This window comes from Neomonachus schauinslandi, chromosome 5 (assembly GCF_002201575.2).
Source record: "Neomonachus schauinslandi chromosome 5, ASM220157v2, whole genome shotgun sequence".
NCBI classification, from domain to species: domain Eukaryota; kingdom Metazoa; phylum Chordata; class Mammalia; order Carnivora; family Phocidae; genus Neomonachus; species Neomonachus schauinslandi.
In genome coordinates this window covers 42,453,899-42,476,544 of record NC_058407.1, presented here as the reverse complement: position 1 = coordinate 42,476,544, position 22,646 = coordinate 42,453,899, and the positions used below count along the sequence as shown (strand labels likewise).

Genomic DNA, 22,646 nt, shown 5'->3' with positions numbered 1-22,646 from the left:
GCTTGGGGATAGAGCATCCTTTTCAAGCAGATAGATGTGGCTGAGGCCAGGTGAGCTAGTGGAGAATGTAGACTAGAGGGCAGAGATTAGCCATGGTCACACTAAATTGTGCCTTGTGGACCAAACCTAGGATTTTGGATTTTATAAGTGTGACAGAAAGTCATCAGAGGGTTTTGGAAAGAGGGGAGGCTGTGATACTGTGATTTATCATAAGAAATATATATTTGATCTTCCTCCCTGTTTCTGGCACAGAGCTCCTAAACTCTTGGAATTTTCCTAAATGTTAAGAGCAAGGAACATTCTTTTGTTATTTTAATGAGGTGAATCTTAGAAATCACTTATGGATGGAGGCTGGCTGCCAGTGAAGCCAAGCCTGTGATTGGAGTTGAAAGTTTCAGTCCCACCCTCAGGCCTCCTAGGAGGTGACAGGGGCTAGAGGTTGAATTAATCAACCACGGCCACGGAGTTAATCAATCTTGCGTTTGTGGTGAAGTCTCCAAAAGTACCCCCAAAGGACGAGGTTCCCAGAGCATTCTGCTTCCAGAGTGCAACATAGAAATTCTGCCTGAGTTTCTAGCCTTCAGACTCAAGACTACAACATCAACTCTTACCCCAATCTTCAGCCTGTCAGCTTGTCCTACAGATTTTAGGCTTGCTAGCTCCTACAATTGTGGGAGTCAATTTCTTTAAAATCTGTGTGTATGTACCTGTGTGTGTAAAAGGGAGTGGGGTGGGAATATATGTCTATTAGTTCTGTTTCTCTGGATAACTCTAATACAGAGGGGAAAAGAGAAATAAAGTAATCAGATATAGGATCATGAAGTGATTTAATGACAAAAGATTCCTTCTCATCGGAGGACTTCATAAAAGGAACTAATGATTTGGGTCTTAAAAGATTCATTTATTAATTTGTTCATCAAATATTGAACTCTTTTGAGATGCTGGGGATACAGGAGTAAAAATAATAATAATAAGCAATCCCTGCCTCATGGGGCTTCCACTCAATTGAAGGGAGAAATGAAAATGTAAATAAATTACATATGATATGAGGATAAGGGTTATGGGGAAATATAAGGCAGAAAAAGGACAATAGGAAGTGATAGGTGTAGGATGGGTAATGTAAAATACCACTGTGAGGTCTTTTGAAAAGATGACATTTGAGCAAATATTTCAAAGAGATTAGAAACTAGCCATGTAGCTTTCTGGAAGAAGGAGTTCTAGGCAAAAGAAGTGAGCAAATGCCCTGAGGCAGCAGGACCTTCACTTTTTTTAAGGAACAATAAAGGGGCCAGAGTATCTGGAGGAGAGAAAAGGAAGGGAAAGGAAGTAGATGAGATCAGAAAAGGGCCTCTTCAGTTAGGGCCTTGAAGGTAATAGTGAGGATAACCTTGGGATTTTGTTTTGACTGCTGTGGAAAGCCATCAGTTGGGAGGTTTTGAGCAGAGGAGTGATCTGACTTAGATTTAATAGGATCATTTTGGATGTTGTGTTGAGAATTTGTTTTTAAATACATGAATATGAAGATAAGTATACATAGAGACAATTGAATGAGGTCCTAGAAATGCTCAAAAAATTGTTTTCCCTCTATGGTTTGGTATTCTTATTTTTTTAATAGTGATTCTTAAATGTTTAACATGTATGCATCACTTAACAAAGTCAAAATTACTCCATATTTCTACTCTTCCCCAGGAATATAAGGACCTTAGAATAGTTCAGCTATAATCAGTAAGCTCTCCCATCTTCCACATGATTTTTGCCAAGTATTATAGTTCCATCCTGTATTTGAACTCCTTCTTCCTCGAACACTCTTCCTCCAGTAGCCATATGCGTCCCTCTTGCATCCCCTTCAAGTATTTGCTCAGAAGTCACCATCTCAAAGACATCCGCACTGATCACCCTATTTGAAATCACAACCTGCCACCCTCACCTCCACACCCACCCCAGTGCTCCCAAACTCCTTAGCCTGATTTATTTTTTCCGTATATATTATCAGGTTTATCATGCTATAGAATTTATTTATTATGTTTATCATTTATTCTCTGCCTCCCTTCACTAGAATTCCAGAAAGGCAGATTGTTTTGTTTTATTTCTTATGGTTGTAATCCCAACCATCAGAAATAACGCCTAGAATATAAGAGACACTCAAAAGTATTTAAGTATGCTAAAGATTATATACAATCCTTCTGACTGCTGTCTTGAGAATAAACTATAGGTTAGGAGCAGGAGAAGGAAACTCCACCAGGAAGCCATTGCAATTATCCATGAAATCAAGGAGTACCATTTCAAATGCTGAGCAGTGATCAAGTTCTGAAAATAAAAAGACAAAGGCAACAGAATTTGCTAAGAGACCAAAGCCTCCAAAGTTTGGGGCCTGAAATCAAAAAGATGAAGCTGTAATTAATTGAGATAGGGAAATTGTGGAAGGATCCAGATTGGGGTGTGGGATATGAAAAGCTCAGTTTGAACTCTGTAAGTAATGCTAAAGTCACATATATTGCAATTTTCCATCAGCGGAGGCTGACAAATATTTTCTCCACTACTCAATAGAATTTCCATTAAGATCCTTGTATTTTTCTCCCATTTTATAATTTAATTTTCTGCTTTCTTTTTTCTTTTTTAAGATTTTATTTTTAAGTAATCTCTATACCCAACATGGGGCTTGAACTCACAACCCCAAGATCAAGAGTCACATGCTCCACCGACTGAGCCAGCAAGGCACCCCCTAATTTTCTATTTTCTATTTAAAAATGGTAACTAGTTGCATCAAAGTTTTTTTTTAGTGGCAAGATTTATCGACTAGAATATTCAGTAGATATAAATATGTATTTACTTGAATTAAATGGCATTTAAGCAACCTCAAATCATCAAATAAAGATATTTATTTGAAACACAGAAATACTGGAAAATGTCATTTAATGTCACACACACAAAATGCTGGTTTGTTATTAAATAACAACTGATATAATGGATTTAAAATATTAAGCTAAATGAAGTTGGTTTATATTGCAATGTAGGTAAAATAAGATCAAATGTACTCTGCCTTAGTCTTTAGAATGCCCACTAAAGCTATCCTTTCTCAGAAGTTTACTAGTAACCAAACCGTAGGTTTGTTCCATACTCAAATATCAAGTATGAGATTTTGTCCAGAGGAACTACTTGGCTGCACCTCTCTATTTTTATCTTTCTAGGCAGTCTGTCTCCAAATGAGAAAACAAACGCAAATTATTAAATGTTCCACAAAGCAATAATCACACTATGTGGAGTATACAAAATGCCTATTCTTGCTTTATTACCAATTTCTGGAGATATGGGCAGTATAATGCTGCAGTTTATTTAAAACAATAAAACTATATATGAAAGCTGAGTATGTGTAACTAATATAGAGAGTTTTGTACAGGCCTGGTCCGTTTTCAGCATCTAATACATGTTGCCTTTTTACATAACACTGTGCCGCCTATTTGTTGCAATCTGGATTGCAATTCAGGGGCCCTCCGAAGTGATTCTGGATTGGGTCCGCAGAAAGCGCCCTGGATGGTTAAAACCCTGCACGAGACAGCGACTCAGGCTTTTCTCCTGTAGCCCAGGGCTTTGTGATGCGCTAATCCTGCTGCCTTGTCTTGCCTCAGGTTCTGGCCCTGCGCTCTGGGGGCCAGCCTGCTGAGCATCCCCACGCTGAGCTCGAGCTTCTGTGGGAGGATGGAGCCAGCAGAGAGCGTGGTCCCCAGGGGCCAAGGAAGATTGGCTGGCAGAACCGTTACTGGTCCACGCAGTCAGAGCATACTTTGCATCCCGCCATGGTTCTGAGGAAAAAACTGAGTTGCTTATGGACGTTAGGTCTCTGTCTGGTAGCCAGTAAATCGTCTACTAAAGTCCCCTCTATCGAAGACCAGAGTTTTAAAGACCAGTGCATCAAGGCTCATAACGAAATGCGTAGCAAAGTCTGGCCCCCCGCGGCTGACATGAAATACATGGTGAGAAAGAACCGGCTGGGATCTGATTTCTCTGGTTCATCCTAAAGTATCTGGGAGCTAAATTTGATAGACTCATTTGTATGAATTTAATCTGGACTTTCAGCATGCAGTTAAGAATCACGCCTTAGCCGGGCTATCCTCCAGGGTAGCGATAAGAGTGGACGAAAAAGGAAAACTTGAAGCTGTATCTTGCCAAGGCTTAGCTCCCTTTGGGGGCGGGGGGGCGGCAGCGAGGGAGAAAGAAGAATGGGGATGAGGGTGGGGGGAAGGGGTGGAGGGTGGTGGGTCCAGAGGGGAGGTGTTTGGGAGTTGCTTGGTTTCATCACTAAGGCTTGATAAATGTACTTTGCAACTTCTCACAGCTTTCCCCACCCCACCCCCATATTTTGGCTAGTACTTCCCAAACCGCACAACCAAGATACTTCATATAAAAGAAATAGCACAGGGATGGAGATTCTCTTGTCCTCTTACCTTTTACATTTTATGAACTCAAGGTTGAAACAGTACTACATGTGTAGTATTCCTTTTTTAGAATGTTCTACGAGGATGTAAATAGTGAAATCAACATTTGAATATCAGATTGTCATTTCCATGAAAAATAATAAATATGTGAAGTTTAATTCCAAAAACATTGAACTGATGGTGTCTTTTGCAGACTTCCATCATATAGACATTAAGGCAAAAGAGTACTCTACTGAAGAATGAGCATAAAATTGATTAAAAATTTATAGATAATAAAAATTTATATAAAAGAATTTATAGTTTTTAAATAAATGCTTGACTATAAATTTTATCACTAGAAATTTCCCTTGCATTTTCTTGCATGCAGATATATCATTATGAAATTATGAACATAAATGTTGACAGCATAGTTTTGCTTATGTGCTATGCAGATGTAGCTACATTGTAAAACATATCTATTCCAGCTTTCTTCCTTTCTATCCAATGGAAAATAAAATGAAAGTATTATAAAATCACAATTCAGGCACTAAAGTTCAAAACTGCACTATTCTATATGGGAAAGCATTTTTTTGAGGGGAGAGAGGTTTCAACAATGTTTGGGAAACACTTGATTAAACAAAAATAAACTGATCTCTTTAATGCATAATTGTTAAACTAGTTTAATATATAATTTGTACTTTAATCTCCAATAGGTTAGGGTGGTCAATGACATGGATTTGCTATACAGCATTTCCTGCATACTTATTTGAATATTTTTTTAAGGACTATCTTATGTCACTAAAATGCTATTTAAATATATATACACATATATTTGTGTATATATGTAAATATATACATCCTATGAATATATATGTAAATATGTACACATATACATATGCAAATATATGTAAATATACACATTCTATATAAACACCTGTGTACGCTATGTTCTCCAAAGGAAGCAATAAAAGGATATACATAATATTAATTTAAATTTAAATAGCTAGCTGAAGGAGAGTGAAGAAAAGACTAGGGTGGAGAAGACATGGAAACAAGCCTTCTTTGCATTTACCTTATTTTATAGTTTTGAGTTTGTAAACGTGCAGTAGCTTTTGTTATTTTACCCTTTACATTTTCTGGTGCTCTTCATTTCTTTGTGCAGATCCATATTTCCACCTAGTATTTTCCTTCTGCCTAAATGACATTAACATTTCTTATACTTTGGTCTGTTGATTTTAATCTTACCCATTTTTTATATTATAAAAGTCTTTGTTTCTCCTTAATCTTTTCCCTATCATGCAATTTTATTAACTATATATTTTTTCCAGTTGAACTGAGAAATAATTGACATACACCACAGTATATATTTAAGGCATACAGCATGAGGGTTTGCTTTACATATATTGTGAAATGATTGCCACAATAGGTTCAGGTAACATCCATCTTCTCATATAGATACAATTACCAAAAAAAAGAATGAAAAAAAGGATAAAAATTTCTCCTTGTGATGAGAACTCCTAGGATTTACTCTCTTAACAACTTTCCTGTATATCATATAGCAGTGTTAATCATAATCATCACTGATGTGATGTGGGCCAAGAGGGAATGATCAAGAAAGAAACCTTGAAATGTTTTCGGTGCAAAAAGGGGTTTTTATTAAAGCACAGGGCCAGGACCCAAGGGCAGAAAAAGCTGCACTGGGATTGTGAGGAGCAACTGATTATATACTTTTAAGTTGGGAGAGGGGGCTAAAGACAAAGGAAGTTTCCAAAAGGGTTTGCATATGTTAAAGAGGACTTACAGGATCCTGGAGGTCTGGCTATTGTCAAGCTAAGGTTACTTTTTGCCTCTATCAAAGCATTAACATTAAAACAGTTGTGAGTTGGGCACCTGGGTGGCTCAGTCAGTTAAGCGGCTAAGCGGTAAGCGACTGCCTTCTGCCTTAGGCTCAGGTCATGATCTCAGGGTCTTGGGATTGAGCCCGGGTAGTGGCTCCCTGCTGAGTGGGGAGCCTGCTTCTGCCTCTGCCTCTGTTCCTTCCCCAGCTTGGGCTCTCTCTCAAATAAATAAATAAAATCTTTAAAAAAAATAAAAATTAATAAAAGTTTTTTGAGGAATCTCCTACTCTGCCTATCTCAAGTATTCGTCAGTGGGCTGCAGGTTGTAAGGAAATTTAATTTTATCCACATTTCTTTTGCTTTCATTCTCCTCATCAATCATGTTGTACATTATATGGATAGTACTTATTTATCTTATAACTGGAAATCTGTATCTTTGGACACCTTTTGATCTCTTTAATTTTTGCTAGATATTATTACTGTGTGTGGAATTCTAAATTGAACCTTAGAGATGTTACCGCACTGTCTTCTATCTTCTCATACATTATTTGGATGAGAAATCTGTTGGATCATTTTCTTGGTTCCCATGTATATCATATGCATTTTTCCTTTGGTGACTTTTAAGAATTTCTCTTTATCCTTGGTTTTGAGCAATCTGATGTGCCCTGGTATCACATTGTTCATGTTTCCTGGGGTTCATTAAAATTTTGGGATCTGCAGATTTTAATCAAAAGAGAAAAATTTGAGCCATTGTCTACTAAAATATTAGAGACTCCAGTTACATGTACATTATACCATTTGAAGTTTCCCACAGTTCACTGATGCTCCTTTAATTAATTTTTTTTTCTCAGTCTTGCTTTGTCTACTATTTAACATCTGTGTCAGTCCTGGTTTGATTTTCATTGATTGATTTTTCTTCTCATTTGGAGTTGTATTTTCTTGCATCTTTGTATGCAGATAATTTCTTATCAGATGCCAGATACTGCTAATTTTACTTTGTTGGGTGATGGTTATTTTTGTATTTCTATAAATATTCTGGACTTTCTTCCTGTCATGCATTCATGTTACCTGGCATTTTGATCCATTTGAGTCTTGTTTTTAAGATTTGTTGGGCAGAAAAAAACAATGGTTTAGTCTAGGGATAAATATCTCCCACAACTAAGCCAAGATCCTTCTGAGTACTCTATACAATTCCCAAGATTATGAGGTTTTCCAGTCTGGCTAGTGAGAAGAGGCACTATTCCCAGGACTGAATGAGCATTAGGTAATATTTCTCTTACCTTTTTGAGTGATTCATTCCCTGACTTTGGGTAGGTTCCTCATATACATGTGCTAATCAATACTTTGCTAAATACTCAAGCAGGACCCTCTGAACATCTTTGGAATTCTCTCTCCATGCAGGTGTCTCTTTCCTGGTACTTCTTTATGGCCTGAAAATTCTCTCAAGGCAGTAAACTGAGGATTACCTTGTTAGCTTCCCTACTCTCAGGGAGCACTGGCCTTTTTTGCCTCATGTTATGTGTGCTGACACCTGCTTTTTCACATATTTTTTTCAAGTGGGAAGGTAAATCTGGTCCTGCTACTCCAACTTGGCCAGAAGCAGAAGTGCTAACTGTTGGCTGAGTCTTCAACAGGATTCTCCTGTCTTTCACTACTGATCATCCAGGAAAACTAAGCACCTCATTTCTCATGTCAATTTCTATATTTATCAGGGGCACCCAGCTGGCTCAGTTGGTAGAGCATGTGGCTCTTGATCTTGGGGTCGTGAGTTCAAGCCCCACATTGGGTATAGAGATTATTACTTAAACTTAAAAAAAACAACTCTGTATTTATCAGAAAATGGTAGACTATGATGCTATGTTAACAAATAAACCCTGAAAGCTTTCAGGCCTTTTTTTTCCATTTTTTTATTGATATATACCATTGTATTAAAGTGTACATGATTCGATATATGTATATATGGTGAAATGATTACCACAAGTTTAGTTAATGTCCATCACCTCACATAGTTACAATTCTTTTCCTTAGGATGAGAATGTTTAAGATTAATTGCTTAGCAACTTCAAATATACAATACAGTATGGTTAGGTATAGTCACATCATCATGTTTTATTGTATATCCCCAGAACTTATTTGCCTTAAACCTGGAAGTTTGCACCTTTGGACCTCCTTCACCAATTTCACCCACCCCCATCTCCAGCAACCACCAATCTGTTCTTTGTATCTATGAGTTTGTTTTTTTAGATTCCACATATATGTGAGATCATGCAGTATTAAATATTTTTTCTAGAAAGATGTTTAATTACATTATTCAATCAGGGGGAAATGAGCTTTATAGAGTGGGGATTCTAAATGGGATTCTAAAATGCAAATAGATTTTTTTTAGTTATACATACATCTAGATAATTATAATTTATACATATTATGTGTGTTTGAACTGGCTTGAAATACATGTTTTAAATGCATATAATTCCTTACCCATCAGATATTAATTCCTACTCTTTCAAAGCCATTGTGTTCACCATTTGTATATTAAGACTAGGTCTTAATTAGAATGAGAGAGTAATTTTCTCTTGTACCATACTTTTGATAGGGGATGATTTGGTACAAGATATTCTACATTAGAACTATGGGGGTTTTTTTGTGTTTTGTTTTTTTTTTATTATGTTATGTTAGTCACAATACAGTACATCATTAGTTTTTGATGTAGTGTTTCATGATTCATTATTTGCGTATAACACCCAGTGTTCATTACAACACGTGCCTTCCTTAATACCCATCATCGGGCTAACCCATCCCCCTACTCACTTCCCCATTAGAACTATGTTTTAACTAATATATATATTTTTAATATATACGAGATTTAGGGGCACCTGGGTGGCTCAGTCGGTTAAGTATCTGACTCTTGGTTTCAGCTCAGGTCATGATCTCAGGGTCGTGTGATGGAGCCCTGCACTGGGCTTCACCCTGAACATGGAGTCAGTGTGAGACTCTCTCCCTCTTCCTCCCCCTCCGACCCTCCCCCTACTTGAGTGCTCTCTTTCTCTCTCAAATAAATAAATAAATAAAATCTTAACAAATAAAAAAATATATACCAAATTTAAGCTGGTCTTTTTTTTTTTTTTTTTGCTTTTAAAATGAAAAAACCTCCCAATGATTCAGGCAAAAAACTAGGATTCTCAAAGGTGTTAAGAGGAGGTAACACCTCCAGAGTCTATAGCTAAATTGAAATATCTTGGAAAAGGAATGAATTGCATAAAAGCTATAGCTAGGAATATATTAAGTGAAAATGCCTGGCTTGAAAATATTTGTTTGCTATTGCTGATTTCTTGTTTGGTTCTGCAATTGTATCTGTCTTATAGTAACTATGAAAAAAATGGATATTCTATGTTTGTGGTATCTTACTTCTTCCAAGTATGTATAATTTTTGGTGAGGGGTGGTATATGAGAACTCATCACTCAGTCTATTCATTTTTTCAGAAGAGTAAATTATGAATCACCCTCTAGGACCTGCTGAAGTCTCTCTTGGCTACTGTAAACAAAGTTTTTCATGTAACCATTTTTGTAGTTTGAAGGAATATGAATGATTAAAATATCAAAAAATATAAGTAGCTAGCCAATGAAATTAGTAGTATGAATTTAAATATACAATCTTAAAATGGAAATGAAATGTCATTTATTTATTTCCATTAAGTCACCCTAATTGTAATTTTTAGTCTTCACATTGATAAGGGTATTAAAAATGCAATCTTAAACATTTTAGGGACTCCTTTCTCCCCATTATTATACAAAAAAACCTTGGGTCTTTGTTCCAAAAGATAGGGGAATCATTTTAATAGTCAAGTCAATAATCATTATTATCCTTCCAAACTAGTCACCATTGGGATGCCAATATCACTATCCTTCCAGGTTTGGACATGATTCCAGGACAGTTCTGACACAGAAATCTTGATGGAGGCTGGGAGAACTATGTTAGATAGTCTACTTTCCTAGGCTACCATCCTACTCTTCCCTTTGAAATCTTGCTGTATGCTCAAGGCTATGATTCTAATACTGGTAGTAGCCTTTATTTTTAGCTACTTAAGCTTTCGGCCATACCCACAATTCTCGAGGCAAGGAATTACAGAGAACCTATCTACCTGCTGGGAATGTCTTTTTTGGAGTTATGAGATAGAAATGGGATGTACAGGGCGCCTGGGTGGCTCAGTTGGTTAGGCGACTGCCTTCGGCTCAGGTCATGATCCTGGAGTCCCGGGATCGAGTCCTGCATCTGGCTCCCTGCTCGGTAGGGAGTCTGCTTCTCCCTCTGACCCTCCCCCCTCTCATGCTCTCTGTCTCTCACTCTCTCTCTCTCAAATAAATAAAATCTTAAAAAAAAAGAAATGGGATGTACAATGAGCAAAAAATTTAAAAAAATCATCTTCCTGACATGAGTAGATCCATTTGCACTATCCCTCCCATTAAGTATAGATAAAAAACCTCAGATATTACATATAAGACAAATATTAGAAGACTCTTAAAGTTGTAAAGAAAAAAAGCAGACAAAGTAGCTAGAGACTCCAAGACTCAAGGATTGACACAGGGTGAGTTCCATGTATTTCCTTTTTGACTCCTGTATATCCTGGACTAAGCATGAAAGAAGCCTAAAATCCAGAAATACCAATGGATACAGAAAATAAAACCTCAAGAAAAGACTGCTCTCTCTTGACAAAGAAAAAGGCAGTCTAGTAAGGAAGAAACCTTTTTTTTTTTTTTAAACAATAACCATCCTATTCTGGACAAATAACAGTGGCGGTGAGGAAGGGAAGCAACAACCTTCCTATCTTTTTTAACAAAGGCTAAGTGGAGAGCCTAAACTATCATCCTTGACTGATGCTAGTAAACCACCCCTCTTACCTCCTCTCTACCAATGTTGTGCCAGAGGATGCTAAGTGAGGAAGCTTCTGGCCCTCATGAGGCAGTAATATGGTTCCCTTTCCCTTCTTAGCCAGGGTTATCAGAAGAAGCCAATCATGGAACTTGGATTTTTACTACCACCCAGCAGTAATGAAGTGGCCCTGATAACAACCTTCCCATCGTATCAGTGGAGGCCGTGTCAGGACTTCCAGTCCCACAAGGTATTGAGATACCCCTTCCTCTCCTGTGGTATTGGCAGAGGCCAAGTAGGGAGCTTAGATTTTCATCCCACCTGGTGATAAAAAGGCAACCCTTACTATCCCAGTGGGATGATGATGTCAGCAAAAGGGGAACGTAGATGTCCATCTCCTTCCAGTAGCAACAAGGTATCCCACAGGGATAGTAAGAGTGGGAAGCCTAGACTTTCATCCACCAATCAAGTGATAAAGAGGCAGTATTCCTTTTTCCCCACTGGAACAGTGTTAGTGAAGTTCTCCTAAAACAGGAGGATTAAGTAAAATCTAGAGTCTCATAACATAAAACTCAAAATATCAAGCATGCAATGAAAAATCACTTATCCTACCAAGAACTAGAAAAATCTCCACATGAATGAGAAAACACAACAGATGCCAACACCCAGATGACATAGATATTAGAATTATCTGACAGAAGTTTTAAAGGACTCATCATAAAAATGCTTCAAAGATCACTCATAAAAATGCTTAAAACAAATGAAAAAGTAGAAAAGTCTCAGCAAAGAAATGGAAGTTATAAAGAAGATTTAAATGGACATTATACACCTGAAAAGTATAATAACGAAAATAAAAATTCACTGGATGGAGGTGCCTGCCTGGCTCAGTCAGTAGAGCATGAGACTCTTAATCTTGGGGTCATGAGGTTGAGCCCCATGTTGGGTGTGAGATTACTTTAAAAAAAAAAAAACCTCACTGGATGGGCTCAATAGCTGAATGAATATGACAAAAGAAAAAATGAGTAAACCTGAAAATAGAACAATAGAAATTACCAAATCTGAACAATAGAGAGAAAATGGACTGAAGACAAAAAAATAAACAGATCATCAGGAATCTATACAGCAAGAACAAAATATCTATTCATGTTACTGGAGTCCCAGAAGGAATGGAGAAAGATGGGGAGGAGCAGAAAAAATATCCTAAGAAATAGTGGCTGAGAACTTCCAAAATTTGGGTAAAAACATGCACAATAAATCTGAGTGAAGCCCATATATGATGAGCCCAAAGAAATTCATGCCAAGATACATCATAATCAAACTTCAGAAAATTTAAGACAAGGAAAAAAATTTAAAAGCAGTGGGGGGGAAAAAAAAAAACCAATGCATTACCTAAAGGAAAACAACAATTTCAATGTCATCAAATTTCTCATCCAAATCACAGAAGCCCAGAGAAAGTGGTACAACATTTTCAATTTCAATTTCAATTTCAAAGAATAGTCAACCAAGAATCCTACCCAAAGGAAATATACTTCAGGAATTAAGATGAAATTTAGGACCACTGGGTGTTATATGCAAACAGTGAATCATGGACCACTACATCAAAAACTAATGATGTACAGTATGGTGATTAACATAACATAATAAAATGGTGATTAACATAACATAATAAAATTAAATTAAAACAAACAAACAAAAAAACAAAAAAAACACTCTCAGATTCGAAGAACTAAAATAATTTGTCATAAGCAGACCCATTCTAAAAGAATAGCTAAGAAAATTTCTTCAAACACTAAGACAATGATGAAACAAGACCCTCAGAATATCAGGGACAAAGAAAAAACAAGGCAAAAGGTAAAAATATGGGTAAATATAACAAAGTATTCTTCCATTATGTTTTCTAAATTAGGTGTGACAGTTGAAGCAAATTTTATAATATTGTTTGATATAGTTCTTAATATATGTGGAAGAAATATTTAAGATAATTATATTATTGGTGGAGTGAGTGGTAAAAGAACATAAATGGAAGCAATATTTCTATACTTCAGTCAAGCTGGTAAAATGCTGGCCCCAGTAGTTTGTGACAAGTTACATAAATTATGTAATATCTATAGCAACCACTAAAACATATATATATATATACTAAAAAACACTATGGATAAATCAAAGTGCAATTCTAAGTAATGTTTAAGTAGCTCACAGGAAGGCAGGAAAAGTGAAACAGGAATGAAAAACAAAGGGATAATTAAAAATAAACAATAAAATGGTAGGATTATGCTCTAACTTATCAATAAGGACATTAAATGTAAATGGTATAAATACATCAATTAAAAAACAGAGAATATCAGAATGAATTTTAAAAAAAACAAAAACATGAGCCAACAATATGCAATTACCAAGAAACTCACTTCAAATATAATGATATAGGTAGATTGAAAGTAAAAGGTTGGAGAAAGACACTGTCATATGAAAGTTAATCAAAAGAAAGCAGGAGTGGCTTTATTAATATCAGATAGAGTAGATTTCAGAGCAAAGAAATACACCAGAGAACAACACTACATAATGATACAACAATCAATCCATCAAAGAAATTTTAATAAAAAATTTGTATGCTCCAAACAACAGACCTTTAGAATATAGTAAGGAATACCAATAGAACTGAAAGAAGAAATAGAGAAGTTCTCAATTACATTTGAAAATTTCAACACTCTGCTCAACAAGCAGACAGAAAATCAGCAAGGATATAGAAGAACTTAATACCATTAACCAACTAGGATCTAACTACATTTATAGAAGACTCCACTCAACAACTAAGTAATACACATTCCTTTGAAGTGCCTGTGGAACATTAACCAAGATTGACCATATCCTGAACCATAAAGTGAAAACAACAAATTTAGGACAACTGAAATTATATAGAGTATGTTCTTAGAACACAATGAAATCAAACCAGAAATCTATAGCACAAAGATAATAAATTCTTTAAACACTTGGAAATTAAACACACTTATAAATAATCCATGGGTCAAAGAGGAACTTTCAAGGAAAACTTCAAAATACACACTGAAAATACAATATATCAAAACCTATGGAATACAGCCATAGCAGTGCTGAGAGGGAAATGTATAGCACTAAATGGCTATATTACAAAGGGGAAAGCTCTTAAATAATCTAAATTCTATTTAAAGAAACAAGAAAAAAGCAAAATAAACATGCAGAAGGAAGAAAATAATGGAAGAGGAAAAATCAATATAAGTTGCAAATTAAAATGATAGAAAAAAATCAGTGGAATATAAAGCTGATTCTTTGAAAAGATTAATAAAAAAGATAATGGCACAAATAGCCAATATCAGGAATGAATCAGGCATATTATTACAGATCCTTCAGGTGTATACTATGAACAACTCTACAGACTTTTGACATTCATAAGCAAAAGAAAAAACAAACAATAAAAAAAATTTTTGACCTAAACTTTACATATTATACAAAAATTAGAACAAATGTAAAACACAAAACTATAAAACTTTTAGAAGGGAAAGTGGGGAAAAGCCTCAGAATCTACAGCTATTGAGGCTTCCTAATATGGCAGATTACTTTGATTATACATGACATCAAAACTGCAAGTTAAAAAAAAGTCAGTAAGTTAAACCTCATCAAAATTAAAAACTTTTGCTCTTTAAAATACCTTGTTAATACATAAAAAGACAAGCTACAGAATAGCAGAAAATATACACAAACCACTTATCTCACAAAGAACTGCTGTCTAGAATATATATAAAGAACTCTCAAAACTCAACAGTAAAAAAAAAAAGTCAATTAGAAAATGAACAAGAGACTGAAGAGACATTTCACTACAAGGACACACAAATGGAAAATATGTTCAACACATTAGCCATTGGGAAATACAAATTAAAACTACAATGTGGTATTACTGCACACCAGTTAGAAAAACTAAAATAAAAAACAGTGACAACATCAAATATTCAAGAGGATGTAGAAAAACTGTATCTGTCATACTTTGCTGGTGGGAATGTAAAATCTAAAATGTTGCAGCTGCTCTAGAAAATAGTTTGGCCTTTTATTCTAAAAAAACACATGTACACTTAACATATGACCCAACAATTGCCTTCTTAGGGCACTTTTTCCTTTTCCTTTTTCCCAGAAAAAGGAAAACTTAACTGCTACACAAAAACCTGTTCACACACATTCATTGCAGCTTTATTTGTAATAACCCAAACTGGTAAACATCCAAATTTCCATCAGTAGGTGAAGGTTAAGCAAACTGTGGTATATCCATACTGTGGAATACCACTCAGCAATGAGAAGGAATAAACTATGAACACATGGAACATTATGGACGGATCTCAAGGGAATTTTGTTGAGTGAAAAAAAACCAATCTCAAAATGGTTACATACCGTGTCTATTTATGTAACATTCTTGAAATGACAAAACTATAGAGATGGTGAACACATTAGTGATAGTGACTAGATGGGGGAATGAGTGAGTATGACTTTTAAACATTAGTATGAGGAATCATTGTGATGATAGAACAATTTGTTATATGTATCTTGATCGTGGGGGTGGTTACTTGTGATAAAATTGCATAAAACTACACACACACACAAATGAATGCATGTAAAACTACTGAAATCTTAAGGTCTGTTGATTGTACCAATGTCAATTTCTTCATTTTGATATAGTTTTATAGTTACATAAAACATTATCGAGGGGGAACCAGGCAAAGTTTGCGCAGGACCTCTGTGTACTATTTTTGTAACCTCTTGTGAATTTACGATTAATTTGAAATAAAAATATTTTAAAAATTCATCTTGCCAGGGGCTGGCTCAGTTGGCAGTGCATGTGACTCTTGATCCTGGAGTTGTAAGTTCAAGCCCCACACTGGGCATAGAGCTTACTTAAATTAAAAAAATCATCTTGCCAATAATACCTACATTAGGATGTTGCCACTCTTGTCAAAAACTGATTCTGGACTCTATTGTGCTTCATTGAGATATTTGTCTATCCATATTTTATACCAATACCACAATGTCTTTGTGTAGATTTATGATGTCTTGATATCTGGTACAGTAAGTCCTCTAGCCTTGTTTTACTTTTTAAAGATTGTCTTAGCTATTGTTGGTTCTTTGAATTTCTATATAAATTTTGAAGTCAATTTCCACCAAAAAAAAAGCTACTTGGATTTTTTTAGAAGTGGATTAAATATCAATATCCAATCCTTTATCTATATTAAATCTTCCCGTTCATAAACATTTTACATATATCCATTTATTTAAGTCTTTACAAATTAATCTTAGTGATGTTTTTGTAGCTTTTTTAGTGTAGAGATTTTTTTATATCATTTATTGAATTTATTTTTATATATTTGTTATATTTTAATTATTTGTTTCTGAAGTATATATGGGAATACAATTTTGTATATTTTCCTGATATCTGGAAACTGATAATTTCACTTTTTTCCCATAGTTTTGTGTATTCGTTTGAATTTTCTATGTACCCAGTCTTGTTATCTATGAATAATGACAGATTCCAGTCATTATACATTTTATGTCTTTTTTCTTACGTATTTATAGCTCACATATTTTATTATACCAACTAACTTCCTGTATTATTTTAAATAGAAAAAATGAGACATCTTGTTTCATTCCCAATCTTGGGGGAAAGTTTTCAATATTTCACCATTATATTGATGCCTGTTGTAGCATTTTTTGTTTGTTTTTTTGGTTTTGGTAGATATTCTTGATCAAATTAAGGAAATTCTATTCCTGGTGTGCTAAGAGGCATTTTCCCTTTTTACTTATAAATGGGTACTCATCTCTCACTTATGATATATTTGCATGACCCGAATTACTAGACTGTGAACTCTTGACTTACTTAAATGACATTCGAATATATTTGTTGAGTGCCTCTAGTGTGCAAGGCCATCTGCAAGGTATTGGAAATTGAAAGATAAACTGCCATAGAGTGGGTACTAAATGTTTCTGAAGTAGAACTAAAAAAATGAATAACTGTAAACATAATACCAAAAAATCTATATTTTATTAAAATAAACTTAAACAAAATTGGATTACGATCATTAGAATAGCTTTAATCCAAGCAAATATGCATGATTCAATTTAAATTATTTTATCTTTCAGACTTGGGATGATGGTTTAGCGAAGGTTGCTAAAGCGTGGGCAAACAAGTGCAGATTCGAACACAACTCCTGTTTATCAATGTCATACAGATGCCATCCAACTTTTCAATTTGTTGGAGAAAATATCTGGTTAGGTGGATTAAGCATATTTCCACCAAAATTTACTGTTGTTGCTTGGTTTAATGAAACTGAATTTTATGATTATAATACCCTATCATGTTCCAAAGCTTGTGGCCATTATACACAGGTAAATATTTGACATTTTGTTGATTAGTTCTTATTTATGCACATTTCTATCAAAAGAGAATTTTTTAGCATTTTCTTTTGAGTTTCTTTTGAGTATCTAAAAACACATCTTCATTTGGAAGATATTTATACTGGGAATAGAATTCTATGTACTGGAATTTTTTGTTTGTTTCATCTGTTTGTTTGTTTTTCTGGACTTTAAAAATCTTACTCCACTGTCATCTCACTTGTATTGTTTCCAACAAGAAATCTACTATAATCTTTTCTTTATTCCTTTGTACTTTATGTGTCTTTTTGCTCTCACTTTTACAATTCTTCCTTTATTACAGGTCATAAGCAATTTCATAATAATGTACTGCAGTTTTTTCTGCTGCAGTATAACGAGCTTCTTGGAACTGTATCTCTATAGTTTAAATCAAATTTTGAAAAACATTTGCCATTATTTCTTCAAATATTTCTGTCATTCTCGTTTGCTACTCCCTTGCAGAGTTGTTACTCATGTAGAAGGCCACTTGAAGTTTTCCACAGTTGACTGATATTCTCTTCTCTCTTTTCCTGATTTTTTTCTTCTGTGATTAATTTCAGATAGTCTTATTGCTTTATCTTAAGTTCACTAATCAATCAATGACCGTATCTAGTATGTTTTATCTTTCATCTAGCTTTTTAATCATATGGGATACAGTTATAATCATTATTTTAATGTTTTCCCTCCTAATTCTAGCATCTAGGTTAGTTCTGGGTTAGTTTCAATGGACTGATTTTCCCTCTTCATTATGGGTCAAATTTTCCTGCTTCTTATCATGCTGCTGGGTAAATTTATTATATTCCCAAATTTGTAAATTTTGCCTTGTTGAATGCTGGGTTTATTTATATATCTCTAAATATTCTTGAACTGCCTTCTGGAATACAGTTACATTACCTGAAATTTTTTAAATTCTTTTGGTTCTTGCAAAGCAAGACTCTTGTGCATACTCTACCAATGCCCTAGAAATTGGTATTTTCCAGTGGCTAGTAGTAACAGGCTCTATTCCTGGCCCTGTTTAAGTCTTAGCATCTTTCTTCTAGTTTTTAGAATGGTTCTTTCCCAGGCCTCGGGTAGTTTCTTCACATATATGCTGATTAATGCTCTGCTGAATTGACCATGAGGATTCCCTATAGATCTCTACAGTTGTATCACAGTGAGATTTTCACCTCCACAGTACTATATTCTCTAAACTCCTGCCTCCTTGGTCTCCCCAATCAGCTCTGCCTGTCAGTTGTGTGAATCCATCAAGCTTCTGCTGGTTTCCTAACTCCCAACCCCCAGCCATGGCCTGGAAACGCTCTCAAAGCAATAATCTGGGACAATTGTACTGCCTGAATCCTTTCCCCTCAACTCGCAGAGGGCATTATCCTTTTCAAGATACTGATGTCCACTTTATTTCTCATTATTTTCCAAGTATTCTGGTTATTTCAGTGGGAATTTTTGGTGAGAAGTGGAAGTCGCTTTTAAACAAAACCAATCCTAAAAATGGCACTGAACTCGTAGGAAGCTCCATTTAAGCAATAAAAAGAGCTAACTTTCTTCTCCAAACTCACTCATCTTTATAAGATGTATTAGTATATAGTGACTTAAAGCAAGTCATTTTTATCAGAGGAGCACTGAACAAAGAGATTAGCAGCTTCCATGTTCCCCTTCTATTCACTCATTGTCCAACAAGAGGACACTGTAAGTCTGGAAACCCTTTTCAGGATAGATGTCTGCAAAGAATATGGTTTGGCTACTGCTGGGAAAATCAAAAGAATGGAATCCAAATGTCAGGTGTACTGATAACAAGCAGAATGTTATATCCCTAATACGGCGTTAAGACTAACTCACAGCCTTTACATAATCCTTTGTCTCTCTCTTTTGCTTCAAGTCAAAAGGAACCTGTTCCCAAATACTCCTTTTCCACTATCATTGCTACATCAGAATTGGAAGCTCACTCCACACTGGCTAATTTACACATATGCTTAAGTAATTAGGAATGAGTGCATTCTTTCTACTTGTTCAGCTACTATATCTTGTTTAATGTTCTAAACAAAATGAGCTAAAAATTTCCTGCATTTACTATTTGCAGATATTCATATTGAAGTTACAGCCAATGTTCATACTGTCACATCTAGTCCCTTTAATGAAAGCAATACATTTTAAACCTACACAGTCAATATTTACTTTTACCATTCTCAAAGCCAAAACAGAATCGTAACTTAGATACATTAAGCGAATAGAATTTCATGGAGTAGCCACATACTCATGAACCAAATTTTTAAACATGAATTCTTGGAAAAAAATGTATACTTGCAATTGTATGGCTTTTTAACTTTTTGAAACATTCAAAAGGAAAAGGATATTTTAAGGATCAAGCTTAATCTCATTTTATTAAGTAGGAAACAAGCTCAGAATTGCTGTCAGTCTCTAAAGCCACACACATGGTTAGAAGCAACACTCATCTCTTACTTCTCTCTTACTCTTCTCTCATCTCTTACTATTACTAAAGAAATAGTAATCTTCACTCTTTTCTCTCTCTCCTGTCTAGTTTTCCATAGGAGTCATCTTCATTTTGATAACTTTACTATTCTTTGCAACTAGACAAAAATAAAGATACATCATCTCTGTGGCAGGCATCTTTTGCAGAAGACTCATTATGTTCTTAATCTCTATTCTTATCTGTCTCTTGTTTACTTAACAAAGGTAAGAATATGGTTAAGACCACAAAATTTAAAAAATGAAGTAGAATTTTTCTGAGAAAAAGAAAAGTTTTACTGTTTTCATTTATAGTCTGATTTTGATATCATTTATATAATATGCCCATAGAGAAAATTAAAATATATTTCATAAGTCATCTAGAAAAAATACAATTTTGTCTTTATGGTATATTCTCCTTTTGATTTATGAGAATTAACAGTGAGGAAAACTAGATAGATAGGCCTCAGGAAAGTAGCCTTAACAAAATAATTGTTTTAAAGTTAATATTAAAAACTAAGAAAATAAACAGAGAGTATAGTTATGTGCATTCATTTTTGGTAGCATGACAAAGATTATACCTGCTCCCATAATACACTGTTTGCATAAAGTTGTTTTGCATATTTTATTTTAAAATTCCTTTCCTTATAGGTAGTTTGGGCCAATTCATATAAAGTTGGTTGTGCAGTGACAATGTGTCCTAAACTTGGGGGATTTGAAACTGCAATATTCATATGCAACTATGGACCTTCGTAAGTTATTTTGCTATTAAAAATATTTTAAATTAAAAGAATTGTTCTCAAAATAGAACCTTACACTAAAGAGACCAGTATATTTTTAATAAGTTGAAGTCTCCCTCTGTAGTGCTACTCAAGAAATACATTAAAATAGAAGGTGGTGAGAGAACATTACCTTATGTAAAATATTATACCTGTCATGAAATACTTAAACTTGAGAATGAAAATTATAGAAACTGTTTAAGTTAAAAAAAAGAATATAAATACATTGCTACAGGAATATCCAAATACTTGGGACACAAAATAGATTGGCAGATGTTTCTCTAATATGACATAACCGGGATGAGTAAATGATTGAGAATGACAGTGAAATGCACATTCTTCTAAGAAAAGACTACCATAATTTTTAATTGCCTTGCTAATAGTTGCATATATAAATGGAAATATAACATTAGCCTATGGGAGTCCCCAAAAATGAAATTCTGGAACTCTAATCCCAATAGATCTGTACAAGGAAGAAGATAAAAATCAGTTAATAGTCCAACTCTTTTAACAACCAAAATTTTTTAAAAATGTATAAAAAATGAAAACACAGGCAAAGAATAAATATACATAATTTGCAAAAAGGATCTGAGATGTGCCAAAATTGCTATGGAGAAGTACAAATGTGTATATCTCTGTATTTTCTTTGGTTGCCTCTCAATCAGAAACAAAAACAAGAAGGACAAATTCATAGCCTTAAAACTTCAAGCAAAGTACAGTTTTTATAAATACCAGAGAAATTGCAGAACTACTGAACACTTATTTATTATCATCCAAAATAGAATATATAGGGAAAACAAATCCAAAAAAGATAAAAAGAGCATCAGTTATCTGTGAGGTAAGTTTAGGCAGAATTGATTTCCTGAACAAGGCAGGGCCAGAAAATATTTTAAGAAATATAGCCCAAAACTTTCCAAGCTTAAGGAAAATTATAAACTCCCAGAACCAAAAAGGCTAACAAATCCCAAGTCACAAGAAACATGAAGAAAACTATACCAACTCACTTTATAATAAAACATTTCAAAACCAGTAATAAAGAGAAAATCTTAAAAGCAGTCAGAGAACTAAGACATGTTACATACAGAGGGACAAAGATAAAGATGACAGCAGATTTCTCAGTGGAAATAATGTCAGAGAGAAAACAGCAATATCTTTAAATACTGGAAGAAAAAAAATTGTCCCCTGAGAATTCTATATCATTTGAAAATACATTTCAAAATTAAAAGATTTTTTTCAAACCACTGGAAATGGTAACTACGTGAGTAATACAGTTTGTCTTATTATTTAATTCTCTTCCAAGGATAATTGTTTAATCAAAGATAATAGCAATGTATTATGAGAGTTACAACTACATAAAATTAAAATATGTGCTAACTACAGCATAAAGGCTAAAAGAGAAAAATCTAAGTATATTAAGATTCTTCTATTCTGTTAAGTGCAATAATTTAAACTGACTGTGATAGGTAAAAGATGCATACTATAAGCTCCAACTACTTAAATAATAAAACTACTTATAGCAAAGGCATCAACAAAGCAGATAAAATTAGATTTAAAGAAAATATTGAATTAATCCAAAGAAAGGCAGAAAAAGAGGAAAAGGGGAACAAAGAACAGAGGAGATGAATAGAATAAATAAGATGATAGCCTTAAACCTAATTATATCAATAATTACATCGGGGTGCCTGCGTGGTTCAGTCAATTAAGCATCTGACTCTTGATTTCAGCTTAGGTCATGATCTCATGTTCATGAGATCAAGCCCTGTGTTGGGCTCCACGCTCAGCCTGGAGTCTGCTTGAGATTCTCTCTTTCTTCCTCTCCTTCTGCCCCTTCCCCCCCTACACACACCCACTCTCTCTCTCTCTCAAA

The 22,646-nt window shown here is 34.6% G+C and overlaps 1 protein-coding gene across 1 annotated transcript in view; it reads left to right on the top strand.

Moving 5' to 3' along the window:
* Positions 1–3,794: 3,794 nt before the first annotated feature.
* The window catches only part of GLIPR1L1 (GLIPR1 like 1), a 31,035-nt gene continuing 12,183 nt past the window's right edge, over positions 3,795–22,646 (top strand). The window contains exons 1-3 of the mRNA XM_021678541.1: positions 3,795–3,971; positions 17,271–17,516; positions 20,652–20,752. Of these exons, the coding sequence (XP_021534216.1) occupies positions 3,795–3,971; positions 17,271–17,516; positions 20,652–20,752 (524 nt within the window). The remainder of the gene's footprint in view (positions 3,972–17,270; positions 17,517–20,651; positions 20,753–22,646) is intronic.